The following is an 18,034-nucleotide window of genomic DNA, read 5'->3' on the forward strand; positions in this document are numbered from 1 at the left end:
AGTCCCAACACTAAAGGAAAATGATACAAAAGTATGCTACTTTTCTCCAACAATACCAGATTACCATATTAATGCTAGCATGCAGCGGCAGTACATTACATTTAAATATTAAGGAAGATCCTAAAACCATGCCAGGTAAATCTGCTGCCTTGAAGTTGATACTGAAAGGCAATTACCATCACCTCTAGCCAGGAAAAGCTGTTAATGAATCATCATAGAACTTGTACACCAACAGCAAGAAGACTACAACTTGTTTTAGTAGAAGTTGATAGCACTAAAAAGGAATTTGCACAAAATGCAATCGAAGTAACAAGCAACACTGCACAGACTATTCAACAGTAAAAAGTAAAATTCAGGTTCCTACCTTACAGGACTCTTGTCTTTTCTGAATGGACTTTTGCTCCTAGATCGCCGTCTACCACTGAAAACACATATACAGGATTAGGAAGGTGACAAATGTCAAACAGACAATTAAATGCATTGTATGAATGAAAGAAAAAGAAACCTTATTTTGATGTTATGAGGCAAGCCAATCTTTCCTCTGATGGCACTATTGAACTTGGGACCCGAACTAGGTTTAAAAAATAAAAATATAGCATTAATAAATAAGTTCTTTATCAGGAAAAACCATCTCAACTTGTGCTCACACATTAAGAGTGTATTTTGAAAACAAATGGAATACAACTAATGCAATTTTAGATGAATTGAGGCATATGGAGCAACTCTAAAAATAACATTACAGAATTTTCTCTCTGTAACCATTCCAGTCCTGTAAAACAAAGTGACACATGGCTATCTTTATACAGTACTTAAGACCCCATGAGTAGTAGGAATGGCCTGAAAAATGCAGATTGTTTTTCTAAAAACCACTACTTCAAAGAATTTTTAAAGATCTATGTCAAGGCATGTATGATTTTAAATTACTGTTTTTTTTCTAATATAAGAAGCTATATTATGTTCTTTATTTTTCCCTTTTAAAAAACATGGGCCTGAAAGTTATATCACCTTTTTGGAAAGACTTTATACAACAATTAAAAGATAACACAAAAATGGTAATTTGAAAAAACATACTAAGGACTTCGGTAACGTCCTCTGAATCGCCGTTCCCGGCTTCTTGAACGGCTACGTCTCCGCTCTTTACTTCTACTGCGTTTCCTCTCTCGACTTTTGCTCTTCTTCCTTTCACGATCACGACTTCGTTTGCGTTCCTTACTTTTACTCCTTTTTCTGTCATGACTACGACTTCTACTCTTGCTCTTTTTTCTCCTGTAGAAGACAGACAACAAAAAGTTCAGTTATCTTGCTGCAAAAAAACACTGCAAGCAATAAGATCTATTTAATATTAGGATGGAGTGGATAACCTAAAATATTCTAAACTAAACTATTATAAAACTATTAAGTCATCAAGTTTAGACCTTTGGCAAGAATGATTCAGGCTGCTCCAGCTCTGATGGTGGACTGGCCAGGAAGGAATCAGTGAGTGAAAAAGCAAATAGGGTGGTGAAACAGAAACAAATATTTAAGTTACCCACCTATTTTTTACTCTATCATGCTCACAACTGGCTTTGGCCAGCACCAACATGCAACCCCTAACTAACTAGTCACAAAGGAATGTGATCCTCAAAGAAACAAATATTTTTCACCCTTTTATTAGATTATAATAATGCAGTGGGTAATATAGGTTAATCTAAAATCCTGATTAGTTGAGAGAAAGTAGGACAAATGGGCTTATTTAAGTACATTAGTAATGCACATTATGCATTTATATAATGCCCAAAAGCAAAGAAACCTGTTGATATTATGTAATTTCTGTAGGCAGCAATGCACATTCATAATTATGATCAAAGTGAAGATATTTCTAACTTGATATTTACATTTTCTACTCTTTTAGAATAAGCAAGAATGTTTCTTTAACCATAACTTAAATTTTTTAAAACTGCAGATAACTATACCTACCAAGTTCCTTTGCAGAAGTCATCTTCATAGTTAATTCTGTACTGTTCATTTAATGAGACTTTTTCACGTTATTCCTTGTGTGTGCTAGATATGTTCCAAATGGAGAATGAATACATTCCATTGGAGCCAGTGGCTTGGATCCAAAGGTGCCCTTCCACTAGCGGAAAGCCTCTTCCGCTCACAGAAGGGCTATTTCCGACCTAGCGGAAGAGCATTGTGTGAGAAAAAATAATCTCAAATTCAGAGTTCTTCCACTGCGTAAGTTATTTCTGAGACCTTCTTATGCTTTTCTATATCTTATACTACATCTTTCTTAACCATCACCATTTCTCAAAACTCTTTTTCTCAAAATGTAAACACAATCGCCCCCACCTAAAACACTGTGCTGCTCGACTGGGAATACACCAACAACAAAGTTCACCAGACAGCACAAATTTCTTCTTTTGGTTATTATAAGCTTGATTCAATCCACTGCTATTTGTTGGTATCAAACACTGCAGTCTCAATGCTATATTTACTATTTTTTGAGGAAAAACTCAGGACTCCAAGACTGATGGCATTATATTCTCAAAAGATTCAAATATATTACCTGAAAGAGCAATGTTGTGTGTAAATGGGGCCTCTGTTCTCCTTAAAGCATGGGTGAACAGACTTCAGGTTGGAAGATCTATTTTCATTTTACAAGACCTTTTTGGGTTCCAGCAACTGGTATCAAGTGCAAATTAGTGGTGCTACTATAAGAAGGCAGAATAATGGGACTTAAAAATTATAGAGCAGAATGCCTATGACAACATGTCTCAGTCTAGATCCTTTTTAATACCAGAATCAAACTCAACAGTCCTTTCACGTAAGACTCCAATTTTTTATTCACCATAAAGCCTTCCATATCTCAGTAATGTAAGATAAAGTGTTTTGGTGGTCTTTGTAAACAATTGATAGTCAAACCTTGCAAACCGACTGGAGATTACCAACCACTGTATTAAAGGATGTATAGCAAAATTTGCATTAAATAACTGCAACGATTTGTTTACTATCATTTCAGTGCTGTTTTGGCTTTTCTTCAAGACAGGGGATGCAACACTTTTTGTCCAAGTGCGAAATTTAGCCTATTAGCTTGGGTGCCCTTGGCAAGGTCTTCCTCTTTCTCAAGTCCTTCCTCATCCAAAAGGAGAGGGATAAAATAACAAATTAGGAGCAGCTCCACCCCCCCTCAACTCTATTGGCCTCCCTCCATTTTTCCGATCAGGGAAGAGGAAGATTCGCTACCATCTCAAGCGGCACTTCTAGAAGCCATGGCTGCATCATTTCACTGCTTCCTACCCTTCTGGGCAAATTATAAAAGCAAACTTGTTACCTAGTCATTATTTTAACACTCCTCTAGTGCCAGGTATGTTTCACTTACAAAATCAATGGGGAAAACCTGTGCATGACTCAGAATATGAAGCATTCACTCCTTCAGAGGTTGTATGACTGACTGTTATCATTGCACACTAAATCAAACCTGATAAAATATCCAACACATAATTAAACCATTTTACTCATGGCACTCCTCTCTGACTTTAGATTTTATGACAGGTATCTACAACAACCATCTTCATAGAAGGTAGCCCAGATCAAGCTTTCCCAAACTATAATCTTCCAAGGACTTGCCATGTTAAATCTAATCAATGTTTCATTTCCCTTAGAAAAAATGTCTGGATTATCAACTGAATAGGCTAGGATTTTTAAGCTACTACTAGCCTATAAAACGTAGTTGGTAGAGGAACTGCTTTAACACATTAAGATTAACTTGTGGAGGACGATTTTATAAAATTTGAATCCTATTGATTTTTATTATTACAGAAGGATTCAAATTTTACAATTCCTGCATTAGTTGGCAGTGTCTATGCCTATTTAAACAAAAATATACATTTTAATATTTTTTTTTGCAAGCAAGAGTAGATTACCTTTGGTAGAATAAAGAACTGGCTCTTTATGTGAATGGGGCTACATTAAACTCTTAAAATATTAAATTTGTGAGTGATAATTAGGGACCTTCCACAGTTAATTACTAAAATTAACGAATACTCTTATTTTTTAAACTACAATACAAATACTAATTTTTATGTTAAATAATGTGACGGTTATTTCTCTGCAATTTTAGATTGAAAATGCTTGTCAAAAATACTTTTATGCTTCATTTTAAACCCAAAGAACACCTATATTTAGGACTAGCAATCTGTTCTAAAGTCAAATTATACATATGTAAAATTTACCGAAGTTTAACACAATTACTTCTTTTAAATTTCTGATAATTAATCACATGCAGAATGCATGTGTGTTTGCATTTGCCACCACAAAAAGGCTGTACATTACTTCACCTGAGTCCATTGTGACTGCTTTCTTAAAAAAAAAACAACCAAAAGTTTCTTTTTAAACATTATGACTGCATTAGAGATGTCTAATCATTCTTCAGGCATGTGAAGAGAAGAATAGGAATAATGTTTTATTTGACTATGAGAATGAAGTCTACAAGTCTCACTTACAACCAAACTAACATCGAACGAGGTCCATTGTTATGATTTTATCAGCTGAATTACCGTACCTTTCTAAATGAAATTATATAGGGTTATACAGATTCGGTATCCCTTTTCTAAAATGCCTAGGATAAGAATTGTTCCCTATTTCAAATTCTTTTGGATTTTGGAATACATAATGAGATTATCTTGGAGATGAGACCCAAAATTCATTTACCATATGCACCTTATACGTGCAGTCTGAATGTATACTCAATGTTTTAAATAATTTTCTGCATGAAATATAGTTTGTATACAATAAGTAAAGGTTTCCCCTGACGTTAAGTCCAGTCATGTCTGACTCTGGGGGTTAGTGCTCATCTCCATTTCTAAGCCGAAGAGCCAGGGTTGTCTGTAGACACCTCCAAGGTCATGTGGCCGGTATGACTGCATGTAGCACCATTAAATCACCATAAAGAAAAAAATGCCAGTATCTCAGCCACCAATATGGACAATTTGGGAGGATTATGAAATTCTGGAATGGAGATATTCAGCCTGTAGCTTCACTTGGCTTTGCTGCCAAAGTTTCTATAGACGGGGACTAAATAAGCAGACGTTAAAAATTTATCACACTTTAAACCATTATGGTGCAAAAAGGTTAAAGCCCATAGCTTTCCTACATGTTGCTTAATTTGAACGTTAAGTGGACTCAAGGCAATTACGACAGTCCAAAAGAAACTTAATCACAGTATTAAACACATTAGAGGACAACTGTTGATATAGATTTTCTTTATACAGTTACTATGGCTCCCTGAATTTTTGGTCATGTGCTACAAATTATACAGCAGAAGGGAGTTTATAAAAGTATAAACAGCTGCTACAATTGTCTATTCATTATACACTAAAGTTTTTCCCATTAGCCTAGCTATAAAATGGTAAGCAATATTCAGCACAATCCCTTTCTGAAGTGATGTTTTGACAGTCATGTGCCATCAAACATTTGCTCACTACAAAGAGAAGGAACTTCTAGTGACATGGAAAGCTATCACATGTAGAATTAGTTAATAGTATACCCACTGGCAATAGCTTTGCAAGGCTTAAGGAAGGGACATTTCCAGTTATACTTTGAGATGATTGATAATGAATCAGTGACCTTCTGAATGGAAAGTGCGAACTGGCTGTTGAGACATGACTCTTTCCTGTATCCCCTTCTACAAGCCTACACTACATAAAATACTACCAAAGATCGTAGGATGTAAACACATGTGTTTACCATTTATTTTACAATTATTTCTAAAATGTATTTTATGGCAACAGGTTATTTGGCTTAACCACTAAATAAACACGCATATCTATGTGTGCTGGTTATTACACAAAGAGCAAGTGTGGTGTAGTGATCTAAGTGTTAAACTAGGACTCTAGGAAAACAAAGACCACTCTGCCATGAAAACCCTCTGGGTACCCTTTCATGAGTCATGCTCTCTCAGGCTCACAAAAAGGTCAAAGCAAACTCTAAATAAATCTTGCAAAAGGTTTATTTTAGGGTAACCAAGTCAGAAACTACTTGAAGGCACACAAAAATAACATATTATACAATACCAACAGCACCATTATACAAGCTAAATGCCACTGGGAAAATAAAAACCAATTATACACTTTCAAACTATAACATCTTTGCAGATTACTGAACTGGTAACAAATATATTTTCTAGTAGTAATCAAGTCACTTCATTTTGAAATCTGTTGTATCTGGTTTTTCAGTAACTAAGGAATCAGTCATATTAAGGATTAGTATTATGAACTGTAATTCTCACATAGATCTGCTTAACCCCCATCAATCAAGTATCTGACTAAACAATGTAGACTAAAACAAATCAATTTTAAAAGATTGTGACTATATATAAAGTGGCTACTATGAGGTAGCAAATTCTACCCTCTATTGTCATTTTAAGGTTAGTTTTAGCCTAATACCAGTTCTGGATGATCACAACTACAACTACAGAAGAGAATGTGTAAATCTATTGCCTGCATTGTGTGCAAGAACTCTTTGGCTTTGAACAACCACTGGAGAACTTCAGTAACATGCAACCAAAGGGTATCAAACATTCCTAAACAGTCTTGAGAATCATAATGTATGAAATGAAATCACAAGACTATTAAAATGAAGCATTCAAATAGGGAAATTGTATGTTTCTTCAATTCCTAAGATTTAAAATAGGAAGCTGAAGGAGTGAACTGCAGTAGCAAGCAAATTATTAATAGCCAATATGGTTGTTTTGCTGATGGACCATTCTGAGTAGGTACATGTAAACATAGGTAGTCTGAAGATTTTCAGAAGAAAACCCATTTCAATATCCTGAGTAACCTGTCTTTAGATGGGTGAGATGAGAATGGGGGATTAGGACATATTTTCCTATACCTAGTTTGTGCTGGATTCATCTGACGTTCTGCAACATGGATGAAACTAATTTAATATATTTTATATGTCTCTTAGACAGGAAATGACCGAGCTTCATATATCTCCAGGGTGCATCTTTGATTACTATTTTAAATCAAAGTTTAATTTTTCCCGAAATTACTATAGGTGAAGGGGGTGCATATGTGTCTTCAAATAATTTGTCAACTTGTGGTGATCCAATGAATTGTATAGCTTTCCTAGAAATAAATATTCAGAAGCCATTTTTCCAGTTCCTTCCTCTGATATATAGTCTACAGCACCTAGAATTTGTTGGCGGCTTCCCATCTAAGTGCTAACCAGGGCAGCTCCTCCTTAACTCCAGGAGTCAATATTTCTGAGCTAATATATCTCATTGATAGACCTATGTGGCAAATTAGTACTAGGCGTGGCAGAATTCCTATCCAGGTTGGTCCCATAGTTACAGCCTTTGGGCTCCTGTCATTTACATTGTCCTTTACCTTCCAGATATGGCACTCAAGCCTTGAAAAGTAAATGTTTTGATCAGTGGTCCCAATGTGATAAAAATGTGACAAGTTTTCCTTCTTAATTATTTAAAGATCCACACAGAGATGTGGAAAATAAAAATCAAATATTTTTATATGAAAATAAACTAGCCATATGATGGAAAACAGTCAATGATTCAATTTAAAAAAAAAACTTCTCCCTTAATTCCCAAATGTTCTCAGCTCTGAAAAAAACTATTCAGGTTTCCTCAATTTCTCACATCCTAGCTGACCCTCTACTTTTTCACTGCCCCAACTAACAGTTTAACAGACAAGAATGTTCTTTCATCCATACTGATGAATTCCCCCCAAGCATTCCATGAGCTGGGCTTGGCTATATAATATGCCACCGACAGGCCAGATTGCTCCCCTCCAGAAATAAACGGAAACCTCAAAGTGTTATTCAACACATTAAACATCTTTTGAATATTCTACTCTGATACTGCATGATGCTTCCACTAATTGTTTTATTCTATAATTGACAATTTTTTTCAAAATTTAAGAATATGATTTCAATTGTTGCAAACAGTAGGAAAATAAAGTCTTTAACCAACCAACATTGGGCAAAATCTAGGTCTTTAAATGCATCTTGACAAAAAGAAATCTGTATGAAATTCTTCAGAGACCAGTTAACTGAAGTCACTGAGACAATGAAGCTACATACATCTGATGTAGAGTTCCTTAACAGTAATACATATTAACACTGCTTGACTATTGATCAAATTACCTACAAATAATCTTGCCAACTGTTGAAAGTGAAAGAAAATGAAGCTTCCTTCCAACGTTTAGGAAAAGCAGCAAAGAGTTAACAACCTTTATCAGAAAATATTTAGTGAGGAGACTCCATGACTTCTTGGGAATTGCAGCCCACCCTGCAGTTAAGAAAGGCTACAATGAAAAGTCCAAATAAAAATTAACTCTACTTTGCAAATACCAAACACTTATAATTAATCTTGGACTTTAGTAACAACATTCACAACTCAAGTATTTTTTAAACAATGAGCAGAGGGCAAAAGCAATTTAAAGATACTTAGAAAAGCAATTCTATCTTTTACAGTACCACCATTTAACACGAGACGAGCAAAGTGGGGCCTACATCATGCACACATACCTCCCATTTATTTGGTTCCAGAACTTCTTCAAAAGGTCTTGGGGAACATTTTCGCTATGATCTCCCACAATAATTTTTTTAAAAAGATCTCATGGTCCTAAAAATGTGGCAAAAATGCCCCAGCTCCCTAGAAAGCACTGGTAGCATATGAAGTTAGGGTTTTTTTTGTGATGGGCATTGCAGACTGCACCTCCAAGGTCTCCTGCAGGGCTAACACAGGCCCTACCTTCTCATCAAAGTTGCTCATCCTTTTTTTTACACCACCAGATCTGTATACATAAAACTCTAATTCTATTGTAGTACCCTGAAGTATTTAGAAAATAACTTTCCCTCCTATTCATAGATCCTGTATGGTAAAAATAGCATGACTTATGGTAATCACACAAACTAAATTTTGAACAATTAAAAAGGGGAACTTTCTAAAATTAAACATGATAGGGAACAATAATCAAGGATGCTATAATATATTTGGTGAAGGGTATGATTCAAGTTGTCTTCATAATAAGAAACTACAAAAAGGTAAATCTCTACTCGCAACTCAGGATAATGTATCATTTTGGTACTATGGAAACATACTTGTATAATAAAGCACATATTTAGATATAGTATACGTGGCCATTTTAAAAGGTCACATTATCTTAAACTGATCTGTTTTATTACTTATGTCTATGTTAAAATATGGTGTTCGAAATGTGATCCAGTGATTGCACCTTGTCTCCAAATAGCCCTTCTCTCAGACAACTACTAACACTACTCAAAAGTCCTGTCATTTAGAGAGATATAACTGACTGGGATTCAAGTGTATTCTGTTGTGTAAGCTCCAAGCTTTTAATAGCCACTTAAACCAAACAATGCCTATTTTCTTAGATTCCAAAAAGGACTCTGGAAATACACCTATGTTCGGGCTTCATAATATATAAAAAAACAGGCTTTCAGTTTACATAATCTTTATAGGCTGTATGTGTGTTTTATTCTGATATATATACACACACACACATATATAAAGGACAGCATTTTACTATGCCATTGTATATAATGAACTTGAGCATCCATGGATCCATGGTATCCACAGGGGGAAGGGGTATCCTGAAACTAAATTTCCTCTGCTAAGTGCTTCACATAAAAATTGAAAAAAAATCAAGAACACAATGAGGATGGCATATTAGCTACCAAAGCTCTTGCTTGAGGGCAAGACTATTTTCTTAGAACTACACAGTAAAGAATAACAATGTACACTTACTTCTTGCTGCGCTCTTCATGGCCATTGGCACTGCTCAATTTGTTCTCATCCTAAGCAGGGTTGATAGAAGAACATCGTAAGGACGAAGTGGAAACATTTCAAGTGGTCAAAAGGGTAATGGGAATAGGGATAAGAAAATACAAAATGAAATATTTAATGCTAAGTTTTATATTTAATTTGGAATGCTACTAGTTAATGTAGACTTGTTTAACCACTTTTGCTTACATTTAAGTTGTACAATTATAAATGGAAGAATTACTGCTTTAAAAGATAATTAAATCATATTTCCTTAAATGACAAAGTTATCCGCAGTTTTCAGCGCTTAAGTGGTTACATGAACAAAATGAAAAAGTAGTATTGTGTTTAAAAGCATTTTCATGTACTATAACCCTTTTGACCAGTACCAAGGCTATATCTCTGCCTAAGCCCCAAGTGGCCATGCTAGCAGCCAGCCACTATCGATTTCCTGTGACCGATGCCATTCCTGAGATCTTCGCCCATTTTCGTTGGAGGGTTGGGACTGTAAGAGCTTGATGCCACCTCTGTCACACATCTCGCCCTGAAGCAAACAGGGATTCACACTGCTTTAGTAACGTCGACTCCCAAGTCAGTCATCAATTATCCAACCAGTCCAGCCTAAATATTCCCTATTTCCATACCTGTTTACATGGAAAATATCCATGTTAAGCTTGTACACAAGATTCTTAACATTACAAATTATGATTCATTTCAAATTATTACAAGATACTAATTATATAAAAATATAAATTTACAAGGTTACAAGCACTTTTGATATCTCATACCTTATGGCTGCACTAAATATATTCCAAAATGAACTAACAGTTGCTGTTAGGTTTACTGTAATTATCACACCAGTTACACCATGAGTTCAACTGCTACATTCTTTAATTTTGCATAGTACGTTTGTGAAGCCAGTGCTACTGCATGCATAATTTAATAGTTTCACCATGGTCTAGTGAAAAACTAAACACATTTGCTGTCTATTTTAGATATGAAACTAGGTATAAAATCTTGAAATCATGTAGTAAAGGCATTATACCAAAATTGCTAAACTTCACTGACTACATAGATGACTATATGGTGGATAGAAATACTTTCTTTTACTGCTACGAAAATGTGAACTATTCAGGGATCCAAGAATTTTGGAAAGGTCTTTCTCACAGCAGCTGATTGCCATCTGTTATGTTAAAGATTAATTACCCGTCTATCTTTTTATTTTAAAAAGTAGTCACTCTTCTTGCTTTATGCAGACTAAGGATTTGCTTGCCATGAACCTGAAAAGGTTATTCTTGGAACCCTGCTATTTGCCCAAACCACTGCATTCACCTTGTTGCTATACCAAAATTGAGTTGGTAGTTTTTAGGAGTGTTCTTTGTTTGTCTGTTTGTTTTTACCTAGGGGGACCACGGTACAGCGATACGTCACTCAATTACTACCTTATGATTGACAGTTCACACTGGAATCAAAGGTGAATTCATGGGAGTAGAGGTGAGATATCGTTAGGCAAGTCTACAAAGAGAGATAGATGGGCATTTATTCATCACGCTGAAGTGAAACTACTGCACAAAATAATTACATTAACAGTATATAGTTACTTGCAAGATACATGTAACGCACGTCCATAAGATAAATCATGAGGGCTCCTGGGATGTTAGTTTACAGTTCAGCAGTAGTTTCATGAATAATGCTAAATGAATATTGCTAAAGACCTTATTAGCATAGTTTCTCACCTTCCTATAAGGAGCTTCAAGCATTGCTTCTATATCAATATCATCAGCCATTTTTTCAGGACACCTAGAAAAAAGAATATCAGCCTTTAGTCAAAAAGGTACTTACTTTTGAAAAACCATCAAGACCATTATCATATTTAATGGAGGCAAAGCTACAGGTGCATCAAACATCTGAAAAGGGCAGTTTAGTGTTACATTTTTAACATTCTTGAAGCACTGACTATGCTAACATGGAGTTGTTCAGCCACACACAGTGAACCAGCTATCTAGTCATCTACCATCCAGAAAATATGAACCAGCTTCACATTATTATGAAGCACTTGTAAATATGCAACCCATGCACATGTCTGCCAATAACAAAAATTGAAATCTAGTATTAAATTCCCTCCTTCAAAGAACCATAATACATTATTGGAAATTCAGAATCTTGCAAAATTAACACAATCAGCTGTTGATTCCCTACCACCAAAACAGACAGTTTTGATTTATAAAAAGATGCAAGATTTTAATCCTCTGTAGACTAAGACAGATGAAGTTTTCACAAAATAAGTGCTGCTTTCAGCTCAGAGTGCGGTTGTGCTACAGCAGGGTTTCTCAACTTCTCTGTACCATGACGAGCCCAGGCTTCGTCAATGGGCCAGCAACAAACAGGCCGCAGGCCACAAGCAACCCCTAAAAGCAAAACAAGAACATTTTAGAGCACCCACATTACATCTGGTTTAAACTTATATCAAGTCTATTGAACCAAGATTTTTATATTCATGATGACTAATGATCCTAAAATTGTGATGTTATCATTAAGACAATGAGTTTTAGAAAATATGGTATTGAGCATTTGCAGGTTATATATATTCTGTTAAGTAAATAAAATTGACCCTGGAATTCTCATTTAACATATTTGATGAAGTCTATTTTCACTCTGATTCCTGTTCAGAGCTGGTTTTGTACAACATTTTCCTAAACTGTATTTAGAATTATAAGACTAATCCATTATGTATTGTTGCCTTACCTCCAGGGTATGGGAGAAACATCCATATTGTGAAAAAGCTCACTAAAGCTTTAGAACAGAAGTTCCTCCTGAATCTGAGGATTTCCCATTCCCTGAAATCTGCCATGAATCATTGACTCCTTGGGTCAAAAATTCAAAATAGATTAGTTGATCTGTCTGTGATCACTTCATTATGGAACCCAATAGTGTAAATTTTCAATTGTATTACAATAACAAATACTGAGGTTTGTTATAATGATAATGGCTGCATTCTTCAATGTAGTAAAGAAAGTAGTTACCAAACACTCGTCGTATGACATCCATGAAAACTGAAATATAGCATTACAGTGATGCCATAATATTGTGGTACTTATATTTCTCAATATATTTGTAAAACTATAGATTGAGCTTCCCTTATTGGAAATTATTGGGATCAGAAATTTTTTGGACTCTCTAGATTTGTATATACATACATATTTGTATATACAATACTGAATGAGGAATGGAAAAGGAGTTACTCATACTCACATCTAGTTCCTACTAATATGTTTTTCCTTCAAGGAGCCACAATGGCAAAAAGATAAGGGGAGGGGGGAACTTTACTTACACAAAGCCCCTGTAAAAAGCACACATCCCATATGTTCCCAATGTACTTTCTGTCCTTTTAAAGAAAGAAGAAAATTAGGGGAATGCCTCTCCCCATAAGTTTTTTTCATTCTCTCTGGGTTGGGTACAGGTGACCAATGGGGTTGCCCTATGCTCACTCTCACAGCCATTTCCACAATGCCTGCCCTGGTAGGAACATCTGCTTTGAGGGAGAATTGTGCAAGCAGACTGCTCCCTCTTCTTTTCCCACCAGGACTACTTAAGGAAAAACTTTGTGGATGCTGGAAGTGTGACTATAGCCCTCTTACCCCAAAGGTGGAAATGGGTAGCTGGCAGGAAGTCAAACATTTCAATTTTTAGTATTTCAGATTTCTAGATAAAGAAATCTAAATAAATAATAAGTTATATTAATAAAGATAGGAAACCATTATAAAACACATAGTCATTAATATACAAGAGATCTGTGACTGAATCCAGGAAACCTTACTAGAAGGCTTTCCTTAATCCATAGTCCTAAAAGCTGCAAAGAAAACAATTCCTAGCTCAGCAAGCACAACTCATATACAATATCAAGTTGTAGTATGTATAAAAACAGAGGCTCCAGCTATTCCTGTGATGCAGTATGTAAAAGACTACTAAAAATCTGCTATCTAAGCCAGGGTGGAGCCATAGAGCAAGTCAGAAGGCCTTCATACTGAAGACTGATGAAACCGAAGGAGAAAATAATGCAATAGAAGGCAATCATATGAACTGCTACATGCACTATTTGTATGGAGATTAAAAGATGTATCACTTCCCTAGGAAATACACACTATAGTAAATGTTGTGTGGAAATAAAACCTGATAAAATTACTGCATTTAAGTCGTTTCTTTAAAAATTGCCATTTCCTATTTTTTTCCACTTATTAGAATTAAGTTTCCCTAACTGACCCAAGTAAATCTAGTAGGTTCTGACACAAGAAGTGGGTGCTACTATGCTAGAAAAATTTTAAGTGATACACAAAAATAGGACCATGTTTAACTATTATGCCGAGCAACTACAATAGTCCAAATGGTTGAATGGCAGCCATATAAATATTATAATCATTATGCAATCACAAATAGCAGCACAGCCTATAAACATACCTACCATAAGCTATGAAACTGGAAAACCTACCAACAGTTAAATGAAAGGGAACAAATAACCTAGTAAACTGGCCTCATCCAGTATCCAAATGAAAATAATACACAAGAGAGGCACAGAAATATTGTCGACATTTAATATGCGTTTTAAAAAGTGCAAGGTTGGAGCCAGATATTTATATCGAGATAAAGTGAACTTGAAGTTACTTACTACCAGCATAGATTCTATTGGTTTCAATGGATCCACACATGACAAAACCTACAATTCTCCCATTATGCATGTGATTAGTTAGCTAAACTATTAATTAACTGTATTTAAATATAATATTTTAAGTATTATGTTAAAGAAGTTGGTATGCTATTGTCAAGGCAATAAGAAAAATATTGGTCTTGAATAAACAATAGTGTTTGACAGAATAGAGTTCTTCTGTAGACAACAAACTTTCATTTAAGGAAACATCTCCCACAATAACATTCACATACTGGTGCATCTGGATTGTTTTTGTAAGTACAAGGAATAGGAAAGACCGTGAATCAAAAGAGAAGTCTGCCCGACAGTTTTATTTAATCCCACTTTGTCTGAAATAAGAGGAAAGTGTTAGAAACTACTAATGAAAAGTCCATTTACTCTGAGTTAACAAACATAACAAAATTCTTGGATCAAGGAAGCATGATACAACCAGATTGTTAAAAGGGTGCATGTCCAAGTCACATTTAAGTCAAAAGTTCACTGAGTAGCTTAGCTTCAGCAAATGCCCTACATCCCCTTACACTTTCCCATACAGATATTGTCGGCCTATATCACAGAGTGACAGTTAAATTCACCAAGAACGTGAAGTTTTTCAGATATTATTACAGTTGTGAAATAAATGAAGACACACACAAAACATACTGGTCTTCACTACAGGGCAAAGACCCCAAGCAGATAAAATCCATAAAATGATAAAATGTTCAGTATCATGCCCTTAAGAGTATCATATAGTTTATCTGACATTCTGGTAGCCAATTTAAGGCCCAAAACAGCATAAAACACTTTTAGAACTAAAAAACATAGAAATGCAGTTTATAGACTAGGATACGTGAGGTATCAATTGACCTCTTGAAGCCAAGCAAAAAAAATGTCAAGAAAAGGGAAAAGATGAGATAAAATATATGTGTAACCATGAACTATGACTCGCAATGTCAAGCACTATTAATGTCACAACATAGCCCTTTTGTAAGAACTTACAAATGTGTTTTTAAGAAATAAACAACATGGATGTTGGCTTTCTAACATAGAAAAACTGGTTTGACCAGAAGTGACCATACCTTGCTTTTGAAAACGTTGGACTTTCAAGCTAGAACACCTATTTGCTTACAGAACAATTTACTCAGAACACCAATTGACTTCAAATGAGGTGTACTCCCATTTAAACGGGTACTGGATTTTCAAACTTCATTAATCAAGCATTTCTCATTATACACACAATTTAAACATGGTTTTTACAATGTCTCCACATTTCAAAAGTATTGTGCCAAGCACAATGGTGGATGGGGAAGGGTTACAACTGCTTGACTAGGCTTTGAATTAAGCTTCTGGGTAGTACGAAAACCTTAAGTAAATACAAACGGACAGTCTATTTGTTACAATACATGGAAAATAAAAAAGAAATCTAGCCTTCCTAATTTTAAAACACTGTACAGTTCATGACGGAAGAACATTTTCACATATCAGACACAGTTAAGTTTTGTGTATCTTTTATATACAAACACACACTCTTCCTCATACACTAAGAAAAATACCAGGACTCCTTCCAGTAGGTTTTACGTTGGCTCTTTACTAAATGGTCTCATTTGCTTGGGTCATCAGCCTTTCATTAATACATAGCACCCACTGTCGAATGCAAAGGCCCTCCCCACGAGAATATCTGAAGTAATAAAGAAATAGTTAGAAATCTTGTGATGGAAGATATACCCCAATCACAATTTTACAGACAAGGAAGGCTGCTCTGATCCCGGAAGCCTTTCATGTAAACATTTGAACAAAATTCTCCATGCACCATTATCACCAGACTAACGTTTTCTTCTCCCTGCTCCCCACCCCTGCCTTGGTGTGCATCTACACCAGATATGGGCAAACTTGGGCCCTCCAGGTATTTTGGATTTCCAACTCCCACAATTCCTAACAGCATCAGGAATTGTGGGAGTTGGAAGTTCAAAACACCTGGAGGGCCCAAGTTTGCCCATGCCTGATCTACACTGTAGAATTAATTCATTTTGGCACTGCTTTGACTGGAATAGCGCAGTGCTATGGAATCCTGGCAGTGGTAGTTTTTTGAGTCACCAGCGGAGAAGGCAAAACATCTTCTAAAACTACAACTCCTACAGTTGCCCAGCAGTTAAAGTGGTGTCAGCCTGCATTGATTCTACAGTGTATGTAATCCTTATAGTTAAAATACATAACTATAAAGCAGTAGGAATATTTGGTGATAGTGGAAGCAGAGAGTAAGGATTTTGTCAACAACGTTATTTCATGCACCATCCACCCAGATAATTAGGATAAGTTTGCTCATGCCTGATCTACACTGTAGAATTAATGCAGTTTGGCACCACTTTAGCTGACACGGCTCAATTCTATGGAAACATGAGGGGTTCATCATTTTATAAAGCTCCCAGGCTTCTTTGCCAAAGGGTTTGGGTGCAGTGGTTCTCAACCTGTGGGTCCCTAGGTGTTTTGGCCTACAACTCTCAGAGTCCCAGCCAGTTTACCAGCTGTTACGATTTCTGAGAGTTGAAAGCTAAAACATCTGGGAACCCACAGGCTGAGAACCACTGGTTTGGTGCCTCGCCAAACTACAACTCCCAGGATTCTATAGCATGGAACAGTATCAACAAAAGTGGTGTCAACTCGCATCAATTCTACAGTGTGGGTGCACCCACAGTCCACAGAGAAATATATTGGCAGGGTGGTTTCAAAAGGTCTTCAAATCAATGGGGAAAGATAGGCCCACCAAGGCCTTGCGCGAGACAAGAGGTCTTTGAGACAAGAAGCCTTTGGGACAAGAGCGAGTCCCTATTCTCACTCATCAATTAAAGGGTTTTTCGAAAATGTGAAGGCCAATTACCTGCGCTGCCGGAGGCCTCGCTTGTAGCTCAGGTGCCTAAGAGGCGGCTGCCGTTGTTTGCTGGCTCCGGATGTGCTGTGGAAAGGAGGGAAGGACGGGGGGAGGCTAGGCCTCAGATTCTCCCGACAACGGTGGGAAGAGAAAAAGAGACACGGGAGCAAGCGGGGCCTCGAAAAAGTATACAAACAAGGCCAGAGCCGAGGACGTTCCTCACAAAAGAGAGTATCCGCCTCGGCCTCACCAAAAAGCGACTGCTCCCTGAAATGGCGCCCGCCGCGTCCTGATGCTGGGAGGAGGGGCCGCGGAATCTACACGGGGCCGCCAGAGCTCTCCGCAGGGGTTCTCGCGAGATTTCGGCGCAAGAATGCTGGTCCTAGCGCCTGCGGGGTACATCTCGCGAGAGGTGTCGTGTGGAAGAAGGCTGCCTCACACATCGCGAGATTACGGTGTTGGTGTTGTTTGTGATGCCTTCTCCGCGAGAGGCGGTTGCTAGACGCTGTGGAGCGTCATCACAGGAAGCGCAGAGGCCTGAGTGGAGCCCCAAGGCCTCTAGTTACAAGGAAGGCCACATTTTACCTCCTTTCCCATTTATGTGCTGAGGCTCTTTGAAGAGAGAAAAAGAGGAATGTAAATAAAGGATATATAAATAAACAGAATAGATATAAATAGGCAAACTTTTTCAGTTTCTTATTTTTAATGG

At 36.6% G+C, this 18,034-nt stretch overlaps 1 protein-coding gene across 3 annotated transcripts in view; it reads right to left on the reverse strand.

Annotated features, from left to right (window-relative positions):
• The window catches only part of rbm39 (RNA binding motif protein 39), a 31,114-nt gene extending 13,477 nt beyond the window's left edge, over window positions 1–17,637 (reverse strand). Inside the window, exons 1-8 of one of the 3 annotated variants that reach the window (XM_062978760.1) lie at window positions 17,335–17,637; window positions 11,515–11,578; window positions 11,221–11,293; window positions 10,168–10,322; window positions 9,764–9,813; window positions 1,072–1,266; window positions 506–571; window positions 365–421 (exon numbers count right to left, since the gene is read on the reverse strand). In XM_062978760.1, the coding sequence (XP_062834830.1) occupies window positions 365–421; window positions 506–571; window positions 1,072–1,266; window positions 9,764–9,813; window positions 10,168–10,203 (404 nt within the window). In that variant the 5' untranslated portion in view covers window positions 10,204–10,322; window positions 11,221–11,293; window positions 11,515–11,578; window positions 17,335–17,637. Of the gene's footprint in view, window positions 1–364; window positions 422–505; window positions 572–1,071; window positions 1,267–9,763; window positions 9,814–10,167; window positions 11,294–11,514; window positions 11,579–17,334 lie in introns of all 3 variants that reach the window. The other 2 variants (XM_008109956.3, XM_008109954.3) reach the window with 2 other exon arrangements.
• Window positions 17,638–18,034: the final 397 nt, after the last annotated feature.

Source organism: Anolis carolinensis, chromosome 4, assembly GCF_035594765.1.
Source record: "Anolis carolinensis isolate JA03-04 chromosome 4, rAnoCar3.1.pri, whole genome shotgun sequence".
NCBI lineage: Eukaryota > Metazoa > Chordata > Lepidosauria > Squamata > Dactyloidae > Anolis > Anolis carolinensis.